This window comes from Dermacentor silvarum, chromosome 2, assembly GCF_013339745.2.
Source record: "Dermacentor silvarum isolate Dsil-2018 chromosome 2, BIME_Dsil_1.4, whole genome shotgun sequence".
In the NCBI taxonomy this organism is placed as follows: domain Eukaryota; kingdom Metazoa; phylum Arthropoda; class Arachnida; order Ixodida; family Ixodidae; genus Dermacentor; species Dermacentor silvarum.
Genome location: NC_051155.1, coordinates 96,943,094 through 96,964,764, shown reverse-complemented (window position 1 = coordinate 96,964,764; position 21,671 = coordinate 96,943,094). Strand labels below are relative to the sequence as shown.

Sequence of the window (21,671 nt, the reverse complement as noted above, 5' to 3'; positions counted from 1 at the left end):
AGCCAACGACGAACAGCAGAATAGTAGAGACTCCAAATGAACCACTCAGCAATGCGTCAACACCTCACCCAACCAAACACAAGGCTAGCTCATCCCATAAGCCTTTTGGAAGAAATGAACGTCGCGAAGGACATATTCAACGTCAACCATCAGCACTTCGCCTATCGATGTCCATAGTTCTGTGCTGCTACGACCCACAAAATGATGTAAAGACATGGGCCGTTTCAAGATGCACCAGAGCAGCATAGAAATAGTTACAGGAATACCCAAGCAACGTTCCAGAAAAACAACATACATGTCCAAGCATCGCAGGTTAACTGAGTCCCACACCGATGCTACTTGTCCCCCCCCCCCCCCCCCCATGCGACCGCAATACCGAATACAACGCACCACCTGCATCGTTCGACACACAGACAGCAGTTACAGTTGACGCTTTTAAAAGCTCCTCAAATATTACACTATTGTGACAAATGTAGCAACAGCAAAGCCATCAGTGCTCATCCGTTGTTCAGCTTGATTTGTAGTCCGGTGCATAATAGGCGGACTCGAACGCCTGAGCTATGTTGTATATGTCACGGGACTGTCTGCTCTCTCACAAGTAGCCATTACTTGTATACGACGCACGAACCGTTTGCCATACAAGAATTTCTGGAATCGCACACCTTTCTCTGCAGCATAGCTACGACAAGCAAACAGACAATCTTATTGTGATTCCATCCTTGTTCCCTCAAGATCTCTTTGTTTGAGCTCTCCGAGAGGGAAGTGCATTTGTGGGACAGCAAACAGATGTACAGTGGTTGAAAGACAAGGATGGCAAAGAATAACGTTTGTGTATGGTAGACAATGTTTGCCTATGCCCGCAACCTCTTGCTTTCGTTGCGTACATCTGCCAGATACATACGAAACATCACACATTCTTATTTTTGTGCGAGGAAGCTATTTGCTTCCATTTCATGGCGCTTTTCAGCTTTGCTTATCAAAGTACTAGTGGTTGCCTGCTGTCCCTCGTATATTTTATACGTATTATCACACGTACGTTGTCCTTGCTTCTTGAACAGCGACCGTTTTTACCGAATGGTGTTTTTCCGCAGCGTTTTTCACCGCTAATATGTCGAGTGACGCGACACGCGCAAACTGTGTCGAAAATTCTTAAATGTCGCTGAATCTGTACAAATATTCTTATCGAATCAGACTGCGTGCACGATGGATGTGTTGTTGCACATTCTCGAATTTAGGCGACCATGAGTGTTACTTCTACAATGCATTGTGATAGACGTATAGATACAATACGAGCTCACGGTGGTGGGCCCACTCCGGCGTCGCGCGCTCTGCATTTGAGACAATCTTCGCGGACCCACTGTGCTTTCTGCAAGCACTATAGATGCGCACTTTCGCGCTTTCGAATGACAATATTAGTCTTTCAATTGTCGTCACGCCATCGTCGTCATACAGTCCTCATCGTCCTATCCTCGTAATGCCGTCGTTGTCATAATATAGTCCTTAATCCAGAATCGTGATCCCATTGTCATCATGCCATCGTCGTCAGACCGCAATCGTCGTCCCCTCGTCCTCATTCCACCTTCGTCACTCCACCTTAGTCATTGCGTCGCCATTATTCTCTCATCGTCATCGCAGCGTCATGTCGTCGTCGTCATGGCATGAAAAGGAAAATGATCATCCACCGGACTCTAGCACCAAGCTAAATAGTCATGCCATCGTCAAGGTCAGCTACGTCATGCCATTGCCGTCCTTCTGCCGTAGTCATACATTCGTGCTCATTTCCTCGTCGTGATGCCTGTCGTGTTCGTTCGATCATCGCCATTCCAACTTCATCATCTGATTCTCGTTATCCTGTCGTCCCCACACAATTGTCGTCATGCTGTCATGGTCGTTCAATCATGGTCATTCTATATGAGTCATTCCAGTATCGTCATGCCTTTGTCGCCATACCATCGTCGCCCCGTCATCGGGGTCGTACCCTTGTAGTTAATCCAGTGTGTATTGCAATTTCGTTGTCGTGTCTTCATCGTCATACCATCGTCGTCATACCGTCGTTGACATACTATCGTCGTCATTCCTTCGTCGTTCGTGAAATGGTAATGTTCGAGTGCCAAACATTTATACTGATCTACGCGTTTCATGATCAAAATGTGTTCATTGCGAGCTGGTCGTTTGCTATACACTTACGCACAGTATAGACCGTTTCGCTGTTTACAAACATACACCCTGGACGGCTTTCTGTTTGGCTCACTGACGTAGTCCGCTAAATGTAGCAAGCAAGAAAGGCAATGGGGGTGATATAGATTAGCAGGAGTGCGCTTGTGATCCGGCACAGTAGATTGATAAGGCCCGTGACCGGAAGTTTTTGGGTGCTGCACTATCGCTGCGCTGTTATCGCGCGAGCGAAAAGGCGTATACACTAAAATATCCAGCCAGGGGTGCTACCCAGGTAGCGCCGAGTTTGGCGAAACTCGGGATCTTCACGAGCCCTGGCGACGCCCCAAGATAAAAGAACTAATGGTAACAAAACAAAGTTTATCCGTCGGCACGCCTCCAGTTTCAGATTCACTCTGGGTGGCTATCATCCCTTAGGCGTTGCCATATGGGCGGCCGCCAAACTGGGGCTCACGTCTTAATATGGGCGGTTCCTGGTCTTGCCTTCTATCAGTTGTTCGTCGCTCAACCGAGTGCATTACAGGCCCAAGAAAGTTATAAAATAAATGCATTTAGTACAATAATATTAGTCACATTAACACGGGTTATAAGCATTTCAAAGTTTACAAGATGTACACTGAATGTGTATTAGACTAATTTGTACTTTAATACGTTTCGCATTATACGTTATACCATTTGTACTTTAATACGTTTCGCGTTATACCACGTTATACCTCTCCTTTCCTCTGCATTGGATTGGTGCGGTTCGCTACATGCTTGCGCTAGCATGTCCGAGCACAGATTGGTGTGCACTTGGTTTTCGCACTGGGCTTTCAACAGATCTCTCATTGCTCCTTCTCTTTCCTCTGGATTGATTTCGTGCGGCTCGCTACGTGCTTGCGCTCCAATTTGTGAGCACAGATTGGTGTGCGCCTGCTTTTCACACTGGGCTTTCAATAGATCGCTCGTTGCTCGCGCTAAAGTAGGGCTGCTAGACGAAGTGAACGTCGGCTAGCGCAGAAGTAGCTTGCCGCGCGCTTACCGTGTAAGCACTCAGAAATGCCGAAAAGCACTCATACAAGGGTCAGAAAACTACACTTTGTTTTATTTTACGTAGTAATGTACCTTCATACTGGCTAGCGCCTAGCGATGGCTTCTAACAACCGCAGGAAAGAGTCTTTATACTGGGTAGCCTGAGCGATTCGTGATTTCTAACAAACGCAAGAAATGGTCTTTTCAGCGCACATTGCCATTGAATGCCGCCACATCCATCCCAGGTGGGACTCCAGCATCGGTGCAGTTACCCTGTACCCACCACTGACGAGGTGGCGCTTAACTTTTTGACAATAACTTTCTATTTTTTTGCGTGTGAACGCCCGTGATGGGGTCCACAAAGTTGAAGCTGTGGTTGAATGTCTCCCAATGCTGCCGTTAGCATCCACTAAATTTGGGATACAGTTGTATGTGGCCAATTCGGCAGTATGAATAATGGTCACCAGTTGAACATTGGCTGCAATAATGGCGCCTAGCGTCGCCACCTTTCGCTGTTCGACCTCGAAAAGCCACAGCACCCCTTGGTCGCGCAGACCATGCCGAAGCACTATGGGCCACCATGTTTAACGCCGCCGTAATTTTGGCGGCTCGCCGGAACGTTGTCGCCCGTCATTAGGCGTGGTCGATTGTACTTTTGCTCGCCGCGAAGAAGGCACTCGTCAATTAGCGCTATCTTCCCGGGCCACCGAGTGGAGGTCACGCCAGCAGCCGACTTCACGGGGGTAGTTCCTGCAGTCGGCGATGTCGTGCTCCGATAGAGGAAACAAGTCGCCGGTCATCTCCTTCAACAGCCACAAGTCTACGCTTTTGCTCACACAGTACGTCAGCCAAATCACTTGCCGCCTGCAGAGGTGGACGTTCGGAGGGCCGAGGCGGATGGTCCGTGTTGGCGAAGTAACTTGCTTCGCCTCTCTACCCGTGCAGTGCAGCGGTACCGCGAAACTGCGAAAACTGCTTTCGGCACCTGTTGCACCGGAAGGTAGCCCGGCATCCATTCCGAGTGTTCCGATATAAGGTGACAACTTCGCCTTCGCAGGTAGGATGGCCCAAGTTGAACCCCAAGTGCTCCAGTACACCGATGACGCTGCCGGACCTGGCCTAGGGCTGGGGCGCGGTGGACGAACAGCGCTTCAAGACGGAGAGAGCCGAAGCGATCGCACGAACTTTTCCTCCGCAGCCTAGTCACACCAGTCTGTGGTCGAAAAGCATAATTTGCCCGCCACGCTGTCTCCGCAGACGAGGGCCTTCGCATAACTCGTCACACAGCCAGCGCACTGACGTTTTCGAAAGGCAAAAATGACGCTGAAACTCTACGTCGGTCATGTAGGTGAACGGGTCCAGACGGCCACATGGACGCTTGCTGCCGCTGGATGCGATGACACAAGCTGCTGCTGCCGCCGCCATGTTCGCGAGTTCAACTCGAAGGGGCATTCGCGATGTACGAGATTGGCACGAGTTCGCCTGTCAAACAAAACGATAAGTCACGCCTCGCGCGATGCATGTAACCCTTCTGCTCGCGCGCACCACGGTTGGGCCACGCCCAACCTATTTTTCGGCAACAGCGACGTGGTGCAGAACTGAGAGGCATCAACAATCTTGACCGCCGAAATAAAATACGCACAACGCACTGTCATCGGTGATGTACTGAGCACCACTATCAACAAAAAAAAAAGCGTCGACTTTCGCTGCTTTATGCAAATATCTTCTTAGGCTGTGACGGCCCCACAACACGGTTCAATGTCTGCATCGTGGCGACGTAGCGCACAGCAAACAATTATCGGCACGCCACTGTAGCTGCTTGCAAGGCGTCGATGCGCCGTGGTGGACCACGATGCTGAGGAGTGCGTAGTGTTTTCCTGCGACAACGTATCGCAACTGTCGTTTGGGATGGCTGCTTCGTCATCGGTGATGTATCGGAGCCGCAGTGTCGCAAACACGGTCAGCGTCGAGAAATGCTCGGCTTTTCTAGACGCAGTGCGATGACATTTCTTCCTCACAAGCACGGCACACTAAACAGTTGCAACTCCTTGCTGCGTTCGAAGTCTAATTTCCTAACTGCACACAAGTAAGGTCCCTTTATGTAAAACATACAGCGACCTTACGCACAAGAGCCTTCACCCGCCAAAATGCGATGCTGCGCTGTCGTTACGATATATATTTGCGACCGCTGTTAGTTCAGCAGCAGAGACAATCGGCAAGCACATTCGAGTGAACATGCTCAAATTCTGCATACATGCGCACGGAGGCACCTTCACTGGGCAAGCGATGACAAGCGATGACTGGTGTCGCTCGGCAGCACGCTCTTCTTCGCAAAGTATCGCGGAGGCTTCACGCCCGCAGATAAGCTGCTGCATTTTAGCTGTGCTTCGTCACTACGTACCCTAGAATATCGCACAGACATTTTGCAGCGACAGCCGTTGCTCCCGTCTCTATGGGTAGAGTGTCGTTTCGTTCGGTAATGCGGCGGCCTTAATAGCCGCCTCAGTGAAGCATCTGGGGTGAACAGCCATACCGCAGCGCTGCATTGCCATTCTCCTAATAAACAGGGAATGAACAGATCATTGTCATGACTGACTTTATCGAGCACTGCAGCGCCCCTCGCGACTGCCTACCGTTCGAAAGCCATCCTGCGTGCGACCCTCTAGAATGTATCCGCTTGTAAGCTTTCGTCTCACTGTCGACACTCGCGGCAAAAAAGTGCAAAATTTAAAAATTCTCTCGATCTCCGTTTGTCATCACAAATTTACAGCATTCAAAAAGAAAAACCGATACTTTAAGAAACGAAAGGTTCGTTATTTTATTGCGATAGCAATTATATGGACACTTCAACCGGATTTCTGCCGTCGGCGTCGCAGTCGCCGTCGTCGTCGCCGTCGCCGTCGCCGTGAGGTTCCGTATAGATAAAATCTTCACCGCGCGCCGTATGCCCGAGCGGAAGCGTGCGGGGACGCGCGCTGTCACGGAGAGCGAACGCACTCAATCTCCCACGCGCAAGCAACGAAGCGGGAAGCCAGCGCGGGAGGGAGCGGGGGGGGGCGCACTTCTACTCTGCCAACAACCGCGCTCGTCGCTCGCCGCACCGTCTCTTATCTCCACACGGCTCTGACCTTTATGCACTGTGCATTCGCTGCTCAGTTTCTGTTGAAGCGATAGACCGCACGTACCTTCGCCCGCTGCAGCGTATGGGCTTGCTGCCAGCGTTTTGACAGCCGTTATCTGCAGTCATTCAGTTTGATCTATTCATGGTTGTTTGTGCGCGCTCACACCACGCTTGTTCATTCAGTTAGTAATAGTCGGGCCACATTTTCCAACGTACGCTACACATGTAATGCTGCCCGGATCGGCAGTGCAGCGCTACAGATGTGTCCCTTCGCACGCGCGCTGCCCACAGGAAGCACTTCTCATCAACACCACCGTTTCACACGCGCCTTCTCGTGGTCAACGAGTCTCTCTTCATGTCGGTCTACTTACGCCGCAGCACACCTGCTTACTTAATCAGCTCATGTTTACTACAATTCATATTGCTACCAAAGCCGCTCACCTTACTTCGTATGACATTGCTGTGTTGCTATCGCATTAATTGCTTCGCCCTTAGGGCGAAACTGTGACATTTTTTATTTGTTGTATATTAAAGTATTTGAATGAGAGAAAGTGTAGGTGCAAGAATGCACCGCACGTGCTTTGTTCGCATTCGACTGAGAATAGAAAGATAATGCCCGAAAGAGGAGGCACGCCCTTGACGCACCCGAGAAAGGCGTGGCAAGCGGCTCACGGCAAGTGTGCGGATAGACAGTGGGACAGTGACGGTATATCGAAATTGCGATAATACGTTGATAACAATGCGCGGCGCTGGCGTGTTTTGTTGCGCAGTCCTCTGTGCTTGAGGCGCGGAAGAACTGTGCCGCTTAGGGTGCGCTCATGTTGTCATACGCGGCTTTATCTCGACATTTCTTTTTGCCTGCTGTTCTTGCACGTTCCTTGCTATCTCCGTTCACTGACTGCCATCGAGCAAACTCGGGTAAAACTCGTCCGAACGAGAAACTCGGCGCATCCTGCATAGCACCCCAGCACTCGAGCATCGAAGAGGAGCGTAGTAGTTTAAGCCAGCGAAATATCAAACATGCTTTATGGTCATTTGTCATGGAGGAAGCAGGACCTTCACACCACAAGGGATTCGGCAAACTACAGAGTAAAAAAGCTTTTTCCGCACCATAACTGACGCTTACGCAATCGCGTTACGCACTCATAACAGTCCCGTGAGTTCTTTTCGACTAGACGTAGAGTTCGTAGGTACGCAATGTACGGGCGGCATCAATCGAGTGGGCAAACTGCAGTTTAGTAATGCTTGAAAGGTTCTTGTACCACTCCTCAACTTGGGTGTCTATGACGCACCGCCAGAGACGGTCTACGCAAGTGAGGAGTACTGCCGCTAAGGATAGCGGCGCACGGTTCGCTGGAGGCTTCCGATGGAATTTAAGTAAACACAGATGACGCTTGAAGACACTTTCTATTTACAAGAATTATTTACAAGTTATATACATAGAAATGCAAGTTGGAACTGGCACACATAGGGCGACATTATATCGGTACAGCTGATGGTGCATAGCACCGCATATATGTTGTGTCCTGAACACATGGTCGTGGCAACGGGACCACGTTTTCTACCTTTCGGTGCCCCGCCCTAAACATTTATAGCCCAATCACCACCGAGTGGCTATGAGAGTGGCCCGCCGGTGCACCAATTACTAATCCTGCACTAGGATCGTCGTGTTAGTGGTCCGCCGGCTTTTCCAGCATTGCGCTTCGTCCGAGCGCCACTTCCTTTACCACCTTTTACGGTGTTGTTTTCCTCTACGTCAAAACAACATAAAAAGAAACAACGCAATAAGGGGAGGGGGGGGGGCACACATGCATAGTACGCGTACTCACCGCGCAAAGCCACAGTGCCCAACACAATGGGCACAATAAAATGCTAATAAACACAGAGCACTTGCAAGCTAAAGCGATTGACCTATGCTGTGACCCTTTCCCAGGTCGTACCTTTTGGATAATCCAAACCGCTAGCGTAGTATAGCTGCGGGCGATACGTCAATGAAGGCTGTCAACCGACACTTTAGGCTCGCTCAGAGAAGCTTTTCACAACGGTCAATTGGTAACGGTCTTCGAAACCGGTTGATTAATGGTTACAATGGAAAACGTGCGCGCGGTGAATAATGGGTACTGCGTTCACGTGTTCTGTGCCGACGACACGCTTGGCACGCGCACATTAGGAGCCAGCGGCAGTCACGGACCTCTTAGCTTTTGCTGTCAGGACGGCCGCACGAGATGTAGGTGACGAAGCACCGATATTCACTCATCTTGTCGTCAGCTGTGTGTACTATTGGGCGCTAATGGAATTGTCATGCACCCTCTACGTTTTCTCACTCCCAGCCGGCTCTCATCGCCCCTCCGCGTCTCGGGTATAATCGGCAGTGTCATGAGCCGCGCCCCTGCCTAATCTCGGCGCCGTCACCGCGACAGGCATCCACCGCGTACCATCAATTATCCCATTGGGTTTCGCTCGTCAAGCAAAGACAGGTGGCCGCATACCACCAACCGTTTCTTTACCCCCTCTTTGCAGCCGTTCTGTTCGGCGAAACCAGGACCCCAAGCCTTCCGAGCAATAACTAAACAAATAAGTCGCGCTGTTCAGCTGCAGGCCTACAAGTCTATATATGCGATGGTTCACATGCTATCTTGAGTACAATCCCCTGGGTCATGTGTTTGAATTTTCAACCCTCAAAATTATGAATTTTCCGGCTTCATGGAATAGCGTGTCAATGGCTGACCATTGCGAATATTCTTTTGCAGAAATTTGAAATTTCACGGCTGATTGGTGTATTTCTTCGTGCGTTCAAATTCTTGCGTCGAATGATCTTAGATATTAAGCTCTCTAGCGGATTAGTAATTTTCTTAATATACTGATTTGAATATAATATGCCAACAAAACTATAAAAGGATAAATCCCGCCAAATTTGTTTTTACGCAAATGTACGAGAAAACCTGGGCAGTCTGCAACAGCTAAGTGTTTAGAGTAAACGCCTAATGCAACGTGCGCGTTATTGGCGCTCTGGTTCTAAAAATTCCCCTTAGAACGACATTTTCTATGGGCCGGAATGTGTGTGCAGCAGAAACGGAGTACAAAGAATAAAAACAACATAGACACGAGGTGCACAAGTGTGAACACAACGTTAGCGGAAGTGATCAGGGATTAATGCTAATCACGCACACTAGACGCAATGTAGCATAATTTTTGCGTATATGTGTGTATTACTATACTGTTTATATTCTTTCATTTTGGCATTCCGCTGCGATCCGCGAGGGCACGCGATCGAACACCGGCCACGGCGGCCGCATTTCGGTGACGGAAAAATACAAAAACGCACTTGCATCCTGTATTGGGTGCAAGTCAAAGAACTACAGATGAGAAAAATATGGCTACGCCTAATAATCAGATCGTCCTTCTGGCCCGTAAGCCCCTGAATATTGAATACTGTTTCATTTGAACAGTCCATGATTTTGCGTGATTGATATGTGATTATTTTTGTGTATGATATTGCGTTGTTTAGGATACTAGGAAGGAGACTTCCATGATTTATCTGATATCTATGGCAACGACGTCTATTCTTCGTTTTCCCAGTAAGTTTAAGGTTGACGGATTGTCAGGTGACGTATCCTAACGCGGAATAACCAAATACGCTAGTTGATTCTATCAGATTATAACGAACGTAAATGCACAACAGCAGAGTCTTCGAGGCGCAGCAGCCACAGCTGCGGTCGGGCGATCCGTCACAGCGCAGATAGCCTATAGTCGAGCGGCGCGTATGCCGAGCAGTGGCTTGTTCCGTGGCATCTAGCCTATTTGCACCTGCTTGTGTTATCGATTCCGGTAATGTGTGCAGGCCGGGAACGTATGCCTAGCCCGTAGAAGCGATGACGAGGCGAAGGCAGTTGTGGCGATTGTGTATCGCCGCAAAGTGATGATGCCAAAAAGTGTAACACGCTATCTTTCTATAAAAGCATGGCTGCATGATTTCAAACCTGTCAGGAATGCGCACCTGAGTGCCCATTCCTCTCTCCAGTGCAATGTCTGTGCATGAATTACAAATAAGCGTAATGTATTTGAATATGTGCTTGTGGCGTATTATGCCGTAAATAACGGCGAGCTTTAGACATATATGCATATATTCTCCCGTTTAGTACTTTTTAGTTCCGCTTAATTAACTGGGACGTAGACAACACGCCGGAAAATGGGTTGTGCAGAAATGTAATGACCATGCTATGAATAAATGATGCTATAGTAACATAGTTTTTAATGATTTCATTACTTGAAATTTTCAGATTTATGAAACTTACTACAAGTTGAAGCAGGGGCAAAATGTATTCATGATTGTGCCAATACTGTTGCATCCAAGGTCATCCGGTTTCATCCGGCTGAAAAGCACCGATCCTGAAGAATATCCCATTATTGACCCTCGATTTCTCACAAATACAACAGACCTTGACACACTAGTGGCAGGTAAGTAGTTGAAATTTTTTCTTCAACATTAGAACAGGAGATACCTTAATATTCAGATGTGCTGCAAAACAAGGTACACTATAAACTAAGAGAAACAGTTTGCTGGGTTAGGCTGCGTGGCGAGGGATTTAGTTGATGTGCATATCGTGGATGCGTATAACCTTCTGCGTTGAATAAATTAACGCACGCCCATTCTTCCTGTTTCATGACAAAGCATAAAGGCGGTAGGCTTTTCTGAACCCGGAAGAATGAACACAAGAGGGCAAAATTAGCTATAAAGCAGCGCCGGAAATGGTCCAGTGACAGGTAGCCTCTATCCCTGCTCTCCCTGCTACTGCGCTTTCCAGGGCCTTTATCCCTATTTGCCTATTACTAACTAGCCCTTAGTGTGAAGCGCTTTGTAGGGCAACGTTTCTGCGCTGCCATGCGGTTATATAATAAATAAATTATAAAATGATTATTGAAATAATTAAATGTGAATTTTTGTTTCTTTACGGCACTGGTAGGTAAGCATTCAACCTGATGCGCTATAACGTAAAGCTATTACAGTAAGTTTTACTAGCCCTCCACAATTATTCAAAACTTTTCCGTGCCACCACCACTTTGACAGTCGGTCATTTGACCGTCACAAGAAAAACGCGAAAATTCCCATTTCATATGACGTGTACACATTGATTATGCATGACAATTATACCGGCCTTTTGCAACATTAGCCTTCCGCTATTTCTCGAATTTCCCTAGCTGCACGCACTTCACCTTTCTGTCATGCGACATCACAAATCCTGGAAAATTCACCACAACAAAATGACGTGTACGCACTAAAGATGCATTATAATGCAAAAAAAAATCTTATTTTTTAAAATAGGCGTAACCCGTCCCGTTTTGATGGGAACAAAATATCGCTGTCCACTAATCGTTCAGGCACTGGCTTCTCAGAGCTGCCGGGGAGAATGTATTTCATTGCGTAGAATAAAAAAAAATGAGGAGCCATTATGCTCTGTGAAGGCGGATGACCAGCGTAGCTGTAGCACATCGCACAGGGTTAGACAAGGCTACATGTCTTTATTTTCATCATTTGGTTATTGTAGTGACGATAGCTTTGTGATTATTGCGATGTACACTGATTGCTTCGGTTACAACCTTAGAGAGATTCTTGGCCAAAGTTACATCTATGCACAACCGTTAATTAGCAGTTGAGTGACTTGTATTGATGTGACACTTCAAACCAAAGTCTTTAAGCGCAACTCAGTGAACTATTTCTTGTCTGGTTTTGAAATGTCCACATAGAAGTCTCCAACTATGATGACAGGGGCAGTATCATCACGGCTAACCGATGATCGTGCGTGGTCATGCACTTCTCGATGTCCCACTTAAGTGTGGCGGCCGAGAGATGTGTACACAGTGGATATCAAAGTTCCGTCATTCGTTCGCGAGGCACAGTTATCCCCACAGTCGGTGGCATTTTCTTCTTGCAAGTCAAGGGTTTATGATTGTACAGTCGACCGATTCTTTAACAGTACCGCGCGAGTGTCGACTGGCTATCCGCTCAGCGCCTTCTAATGGCAAGAAGTGACGAGACCAGCAAGAGTAGCGCATGCGCATAAACTTCACTCGAAGCGCAAGTTTCGTCTGCAAGGCCACAGAAGTTTCAACCACAGTTGCAAGTTTCACCCGCCGGCATGGCACCACCCCTGTCACGAATAACTCAGTGGAGGACTCCCTGCTTATCGGTGACCGTAAGGGAAAGTGAACTTGGTGCGCGTGCGCTACTCTTTCGGATCTCGTTGCTTCACGCCGTTAGAAGGTGCTGGTTGGTTGGCCAGAGACTTTAATCCAGTCGAGGCTCACGCGGTACTGTTAACGAATCGACGGACTGTACAGTCGCAATCTTTTTGAGGGTGAACACGGGAGTGCGTGGCTTTCTATATCACGAGCGCCGTCAGACGGCAGCCACAAGATCTGCGCGCCTGCTCGGGGAGGGTAGGCTCGTTCCTTGCGCATTACGTCATCGTAGCGCGCATGTGTCGTCTGCTAGCAATTTTTTTCCCCTCAATAGAAATCAAATTATGACAGAAACCATGATTTTGATGCTTTTAATTCAGAACGTTGTGCCTCTTATGCTTGGCGTTATTGTAATTATTTTTCACTGTTTAGTTTTCCTCCTGCTGTGTTCTTATCGTACAACGAACAAGCAAGGAAACACAAACATCCGAACTTTTATTTGGTGCAAGTTCAACAAAACATTGATCTGTTTAGAACTAGTATTAGTAAGCAGGAATAATTCTCTCCTTGATAATGTTAGTATTTTGTCATACAACCCTTTGCGGAAACGACTGCTGTCGTGTGAACCGGCGCCAGGTCATGTTGAGACATAAAGTCGGCATCGGGAAAGAGGCTGTGGGCGTAGGGCAGCAACACATTGTCCAAAATTTCTGTGCAGTATCGCTGCGATGTAAGGACGCCTTCTATGCGATGGAGAGGCCCGAGATATGCTTTGACACCGCGCCCCACACGTTCACGCAGTTTCGGCCACTCGCGGCGACTCCCTGCACATTTGCTGGCTCGTAACTGCATGGAAATCGTATTTTTGACCATCCTTCGCAATATCCAACGTGCATTAAGAAAATTTTCTTACCGCATGCCTCTGGTTCACCAAACTCTCATCCGTTGGTCTTGGCAAGTTGTAAAAGTCGACTCATCCGAGAAGATCACTCGGCCCCAGTCATCTGGCATCCATGAGGCGTGTGCTTCGGCAAACTGGAGACGTAACTTCTTGTTCGAAGCAGTGACGACTGGCTTTCGTGCAGCTACAGAATTTCGCAGTCCAGTACTTCGGAGGCGTCGCCGGACCGTAGCAAGGGAAGCGTCCACATCTAGCTGCTCCCGCACTTGCCTCGCGGACTAGAACGGGTTCTCGACTACAGCAGCTACCAAAAGCGCGTCTTCATCCTCCGTCGTTGTCGTTGGTCGACGCCTGTGTGGGGCATCACAGAGTCGGCCTTCCTTGCTGAATGCCTGAATAATCATGTTGACGGTCTTTAGCGGCTTGTACACGAGAGCACCGATGGAGCGCTGTGAATATCCGCTGAGCGAATATTGTATTATTTTCCACCTCTCTTCTTCGGGAACGCGGGCCATGCTGAAATTCAGTTGCTGCTGTGACAGATGCGGTAATGTGCAAGAATATATATATATATATATATATATATATATATATATACGCTCCTCAAAGACGGAAGCCGCTTTTTAAATACGCCCACAAGTGTCATGAGCATGCGTGGCCTGGCTACGTACAGATCAACAATGATCTTGAGAACGCCCACAAAACATTACATATATTTTGAAGTTTATTGATGCATTGTGGGGAGCGTAACTAGAAGTTCAACATTGTCACAAATCCCGAACCGTACGGCTAACTTATTGCGGTACGCGCGCAGCAGACGACACGCACTTGCTTGCGTGACGCAATGCGCGCGACGGGATAATTTGCGCACGCCGGACACACTGCGCATGAGCAATGCTTCTAGTTGCCGCCGCTGAAGAGTGCTGTGAGCTCAGAAGGCCAAGCATGCCCGTGTTCACCCTCAAAAAGATTGCGACTCTACATACATTTTGTCCATTGCGTATATCGCAATGCCCCCTGCTCGTGAGTACATGTGCTGTTCACAAACGATTCCAGTATATCCATGGACTTGAAACAATGCATCTTGAAATATTTATTTCATTTATTATTATGTATTATTATAATTAGGGACGGGGTGCTTAATTTAAGCCTGCTTCACTTCCGCCGCAGGTCGGTTCGGTATTGCACTATCTCCGGGATTGGCCCACGCTCACCTTCTTAGTGTTTACGAACAAACAGGAAAAATACATGGCACCCCAGCCATATACAGCTTCGCTGTAGTATTTTACGTGAAAGTATAACGTTGTCGAGTCCTTCAGCCCCCTCTACGGAATAGCTCTGGCAAATCTTCATCGCGGAGGATCCGTTTTAGCAGCATTTCTAACCCTCCGTAGCACGCCACGGCGATTTTCGACCAGCCACCACAAGTTCAGCAACAGGAAGGGGGCAATCGCAAACTCCAGCACCGTCGTGCTCATCTCCTTATGTACTTGCTGCGCTAACTCGGACCCACAGAAACCTTCTCCGCTTCTGCGCGCTCCTCGTCTCTTGTCAGCCAATCAGATCAGGAAACCTGTCAACGAAGCAATGCTATTTGCTTTCAAAGCAAGGAAAAAAGTGAGCAGTGCATTTGATTGGGCTGTTCAAACAAACGCTGTGGATCGCCGCCTGATGCTTGCGACAGCGACTACGTAAATTTGGTGTCAGGAGATTGTAATAAAGTCAAAATGAAATAGTTTTACTTTACAAGGTCCCTGTATAACGTATCGAGCTCGTTGAAATCCACGGATGCACGCGAATGCGCGAGAAGCATACCAATGTAAACGCTTCCGTATGCTAAAGGAAAACTGCACAATACTGGGTGCTCTACTTTGCGGCAAAAAATTTACTTCACTCCCTCGTTAGCACCAACTATCAAGGTTCAACTCAGAAAAGAGAAACCTCGCGCCAGTGTCTATGTGTGCCATGACTGCCGCTCGTTAAACACGATGGTGATGGCCTGCAATATATTGATCTCCCGAGACATCTTATGCCTTCCTGCGAACAACCGTTCTTCAATGAGAAATTGACTCTGTGAAAAGTCACTTCTCATGAAAATTATTTGCTGAGTACAATTATTTCCATTTCATCTACGAGTTCTGTCATTCCATTAGTTTCATGAAAAACAGTCACACGATAGGTGCATTGAAGAATCTTTGCCTCCGGCGACAAAGAGTATGGTGCTAAGTCGACGTGCATTCAAAACTGCTACCGATGACAAACTGCTTATACGAGTATAAGCACAGGGAAATTACGATGTAGCTATCGTTATGAAAGTGCTGAAGAACAAAAACAAGCTCTTACGGATGCTCGCCAAGAGCCAGGATCTCCGAGCAAGTAACGTCCCTGCCGGAGCCAGAGACTAAGATACCGGATACGCCAGCACATAAAGCACCCGAAGAAGCCGGTGACTACAAAATCTACCCACCAAATTCGCACTCCTGCTGAACTATACGCCTCACTGAAACAACTTGGACGACACATACGAGGAACCCCGTTGCGCCAGCGCTGCAGCTTTCCTCGAGAAGCCGGCGTATAACAAGTGGGCCGGGCGACGAAAAGCCGGGGAATACAGTGTTTTCCTTCGAATATTCCCCGAGATCCTGGTACAAATTGCTTCAAACGACCTTGGCGATATGAAACATATTCAGGACCCAGTTATACGCGACGTTTAATCTGCGTTTAATAAGCCTTACTGCGCACACTTCAAAAAGCCTACGTGATTTCTAATTACGAAATCTCTAATAAGTTCGCCACTGTGTGCAAAGGCTGAAATGCAGAGGCTGTCTCACCCCGTCTACCAGAACATAAGGAAGAAAAATATTGCACGGCCCTATACGGGATGTCAACGAAGACATTTTTTTGTCTCGTCCATAGCTCCGTGAAGTCAGTCTCTTATATTGAAGCAGTGGTCATGCAGAATACGCTGCACTTGCGAGCAACACATTAGGAATGCATCTACAAGTTGCCACGACAAGCTACTTCGACGCCAACAGCCTGATCGCCAACAAGTTGCGAGAATCGGACCGATGTTCGTCCACGAAATGCTAAACATGCTCACCATTCCGTGGCATACTTAGCACGCTGCAGGCCTGGCGAAACCACCTTCACATGGGCCGCAAGTAACGGTTTATACGTCACCACGGTACGGCTGCAAGGCTTTTGCGGAGGCACGCGCCGTCCCACCGAATCGTGACGCTTTCACTTCGAGGCCACACAAGCAGCCAAATAGCCCCTACAATTAGAACCGAAAAGAATTGATGTTTGGCGAATGTCTAATCACCACCTCCTGCGTTACCACTAAGGTTAAATCGACCACCTTCGTCGTGAGTGCCGCTGTCAACGCAAGAGTATATGTGCAGCTTCGCCTTTGACAACCGACTTGCTTGCCCAGGTGAAGGATGTAAAAAAAAAGTTGCCGGTGAATTTCTCCGTTCAGATGATTGGTGACGGTAATGCGAATGGAATTATTTCTGATCATAGTCTACTTAATGATTGCACGCGATAAATTCTTGTGATGGTAAAGCTAACAAGACGGAAACAGGATTGTATGATATGTCAAGTGCAGATGGTTTATTTTTACAAGCTTGCGTCGCTTTCTAAATAGCTTTTTGGTCGTGGCATAACGGGCGGCACCGTGCGACGCTGCTTGTGACCGTAGAGTCCTCTGTGAATGATAATACCAGTGTTCCTCTTTTATCGCACTTACCCTCTAGAGGGATAGACCAAGAATCGGACTGTGGTTGTTTGCTTAAGAGAATGCTTATTTGATGAGAAGAAACAGAATTCGACATGAAGAACAAAATAAAATACCGGAACAACTATAATATGTGAGCGAGCAGTCAGACTAAACCAAAGAAAAATTTTAGAGAGCTCAGAATCAAGGACAGAACAAAGACGATCTTGTTAAATGGTTTTCGGAAATAGATTCAGTGAAATTAGTGGTGCTCGGAAAGGTAAGATAAACATACACAAATTAGGAGGGTAATCGTTTTGGTTCAGGTGTCACAAAAGAGCGCTTAATCCAAGCGCGACGCCTCGTGTCACGCAAGCCAGCGAAAGAACACGCCAGGGCCCGCGGCAACTTCAACAGAGGGGGAGAGCACATACGCCTCAAACAACAACGCGAACAACGGCGCCGAAACGTCTAGAAGAACCTCGACGAAGCGACGTTAACCGGAGAGGGAGAGAGAGAGAGCCCACGCGCGCGCCGAGACACCTTCTCGCCCGGCGAGTCGAGAGAGATAACTACAGCGTGAGCGCGCGCCAACAGCGCGAGTCATCATCACCCCCCCCCCCCCCCCCTTGACAAAGCTCGGACAGCAGCGGCCGAAGGTACGAGAAAAGAGTAGAAGCTTCCTAGGCTTTGGCCATGCTCCGAGATCACGACTCCGATAAGAGTGTTCGAGAACGCCTGTGGAAGCTATATAACCGCCGTGCGAGAATCGTTTAGTGGAATTCGGGAGTTCAGGAGTTCAGTCCGCACGGGTGAAATGATTTAATGTGAAGACCGAGTGTCTGCGGAAGAAGGGGATGCCCCGGCAAGCTAATCGACGGGTTCATCGAGCGTCTGCATTACCGGAAGAAGTTCTTTCTTCGAGATTTACCCCGAGTTACGCCGAGATCGTCTGACTTCAAGACCAACACTGGTGAATACGATTGGACACTTAGTGATCCTTATGTTGTGTTTTACGTGTTGGACTCTTAGTACTTGTTGTTATTTTCTTGTGGTTGTTAATACCCATCTGATTTGTATTGTGTTATGTCTAGCCTAAGTGTGCAAGTGTGTGTGTGTAACTGCTTTGTGTGAAGAATATATTTTGTTGTGTTTTGACAACCCTGGGCTCTGACTCGGTCTTTGGACAGCAACCGGCGTTCGCTGGCACAAGAATGCCCACTCTTAATTGTGCTTGCTTTCGTGGGATTATTTTTGGAAACTGATAAGTCGGCTTTGGAATTTGGTCCGGCGTCTGCGCCTCGTTCACGGGGTCTGTGACATCAGGTAACAAAAAATCAAACGCTTCGCAACAAGTATCCTTGTGGTATAGACTAATGGGGAGGCTCCGAAAGATAACGTTGCCGGAGTACATCATCCCAATCCAGTCTTGCAGAGTGAAGGGCAATTGGACTACTATATTTCTCTGGTTTGAATATCGTCAGTTCGATAAAAAGTGATCCATTCTTTAAGTGTCCTAATAAGGATGGCTTCTTTATAGTCGAGCTCGTGATGCCTGCGCACGGAGTATTCTTCCCCTTCGAGCTCCAACAGCTGCTGGCAGCAGCAGCCAATTGGCCCCAGTGGCCCAAATTGGTGTCAGAGAGGTTCACTGAAGAACGGCACAAACATAGTGCCCGAAGTTGGGATGAATGATGCTCATTAATGAGCTGCACATACCTATTTGAACATACCTAATTCCCAAAATTGACATCAAAGAGGCTCATTGAAGAGGAGTATATGCCATATTTCCACGTAACCAGATACCCGCACGGGCTAGAGATGCTCATCACAGAGAGGCACATAACCAGTGGCCCATATCTAGTAACACAAGTTGGCCTGAAACGGGCGAACTGATGAACGGCGCTGTCGCATACCCTTTACATCAGTTTCCATGACAATTGGTTTTGAACCCGGTTTTCTCTTCACAATAGCCCGATGCACTATTAGACATCGACTACTCAATGAACGAAGTTGATGGAAAACCCGTATGAAACATCGACAGACCGACAGGAAGCCCACGGAATGTGCCTGAAGTACCCTAAGAATACTAATCAATCGATCAATCAATCAATCAATCAATCATCAATAATGCTTATTTAACGTGTCCAGGAAGAACTCTATAGGGTCTGAGTGCTGGCACACGCATACATTAATAATAATAATAAAAGAAAAACTGCAGTAGAATATAAAATGCGCAGTCTCGCCCGAAAGGCGAATCATCAATTACGGTAGCGAATTAGTAGACAGCGATACGAAGTAAACATAATAGCTTTATCGACCCTGTAAACTTGCAAACATTCGTTTAATATCTAAATTAACAAGCACGGTGTCACGAGCACACAGGTAAACATGAACACATATCCCTCGATCCCCGCGGAAACTCGCTACCGAATTTTGCAGTCAGGAAGCGCGGCAGCAGCAGCGGCGAGCGAATTGACCTTCGTGCTGTCTCTCGCTTCAACGCGCACTAAACGTCGAAAGCACAGTGCATACGAAGTTATCGGCAGTGGGCGTACTTCGTCCACGTCGCATATCGCTTTTAAGAGGAGGCCTGCGTGGGCGAGCACTTTGTGCACGTCGCTGGAGTAGACTGCCCCCCCCCCCCCCCCTTCTACCCTCGCCTTCTCGCTGTGCCTAGCACGGGACAGCAGAAACGCGCTTGAGCCCGGCCATTCGTCCTCGCGCGCGCGAGATTGAGCCGTGATCGCAGGCTGACCCCGGCATGCTTTCACTCGTACTACAGCGCACGGCGCGCGACGACGATGTTCTTGAGTTTGGACTTTATACGGAACATCACGGCAACGGCGACGACTCAAATGCGCTTAGAGTGTCCATGTAGTTGCTATCGCAATAATTAACCGAACACACAATGAATAAAATAAACAATTCTGAAAACAAGAGTGTACCTACAACAAAGCGCAAGGTATATCCAAAAGCAAATTTAGGAGAAAGGCAGTTGAACAATGCGTGAAATTGTGACATAACAAGGCAAAGCTCGGTAAAGAATGACGACAGCGATTTATGAAAAATATCCAGATCACGAAAATAAGCGTTATAAACACTAAGTATTTTGTGGACGGTTGAGAGTTGGTGATGACAGACAGAAACATGAAAAGGTGGTTGTTCTCTGGTCGTCATGCGCGGTATGGGAAACATGATACAACTGAAGAGTTCGGGGCAGGGGCGGAGATCGTGACGGAGTTGGAAACGAAACAAAAAGTCAGCGCCCTTACGTCGGCAGCGAAGTAAGGACAATGGCAATAATCCAACTGCTAAATCGAGGTCCAGTGTCCATGTTAGCAAAGGGGCAATAAGATATGCTCAGAAACGTTTTCTGGTCCCCATCTATAATGTCCCTGTGAGATATGGAATAGCCATTCAAGACGACCAACGCATATTCGAGTAAGACAGACAGTTGTGTACAACTTGCCGAACGGTGTATGGGACATGAATTCCCCCCATTGTCCTGCAAACAGAGCCAAGAGAGCCCATACCCCGCCTTGCAATGTGTTTAGTGTGAGCAGGAACGTGTAAAGTTGTATCAAGAAGTACACCGATATCATTAATCTCACAGACCTTACACAAAAGTACAAAATCTACAGAGTAAGAAAAAGAAACGCTTGCACTTCTGCGTGTGAAAGTCACCACATTGGTCTTAGTAAAGGAAAGGTTATTATGTTTGCACCATTTAGAAAAAGAAAACAGGTCCGATTGCAAGGTGCGACAGTTATCAAAAGTGTGAATTTTCTTTTAAATCATGAAGAGTTTTGAGTAGCTGAAGGGAGTTCATTAAAAAAAAATAAGCAAGGGAGTGGTCCTAATACTGGTGCTTGAGTGACGCCGGTTGATGCCATGTAAAAAGAAGACGTTTGGCCATTGACGTTAACATAACATAATCAATCAAGGAGATAACTGCTCAAGAAATTGGCCATTTACGAGTCAATACCAAAGGGCGCAAGCTTGATGAAAAGCAGTGAGTGGCTGACTACATCAAATATTTGCTGAGGTCACAGTAAATGGTGTCAAGTTGACCTCTTGAAGTACCGGCGCAGAGAACTCTGTCATGAAACTGGCGAGATCTGTGATAGTGGAGCGGCCGCTGAGAAATACTTGCGGATTAGGAATCAATGAGTTCTTCACATTCAATTACAATATGTTGTTAAGAGCTAGCTCAAAAATCTTAGACGTGGCACAGAGAATATAAATTGGGAGATAATTCTCGAAAACCGTTTTACTGCTAGACGTAAATACAGGAAAAGCATGAGCAGTTTTCCACATGTGAGGGAAACTGAAAGTATTCAGAGTTATTAAATATACATGTCCATACGGGGGCAAATATACTGCCGTAGGCTTCCAGAATTGTGGAGGGGATGCCGGGACCTTTCAGAATTGTGGAGGGGATGCCATCAGGGACCCAGGATAGGGAATGCTTCAGGCGCTCAACGTATTCGCTGATGAGTTTTTCATCAAACAACATAGCACTACATTGGGCTCACAAGCTAAAAACAAAGAACGTAGCACTCAAT

At 47.6% G+C, this 21,671-nt stretch overlaps 1 protein-coding gene across 1 annotated transcript in view; it reads left to right on the top strand.

The window, feature by feature from the left end:
• The window catches only part of LOC119440239 (glucose dehydrogenase [FAD, quinone]), a 690,341-nt gene that overhangs the window by 69,523 nt on the left and 599,147 nt on the right, over window positions 1–21,671 (top strand). Inside the window, exon 9 of the mRNA XM_049662828.1 lies at window positions 10,588–10,765. Within this exon, the coding sequence (XP_049518785.1) occupies window positions 10,588–10,765 (178 nt within the window). The remainder of the gene's footprint in view (window positions 1–10,587; window positions 10,766–21,671) is intronic.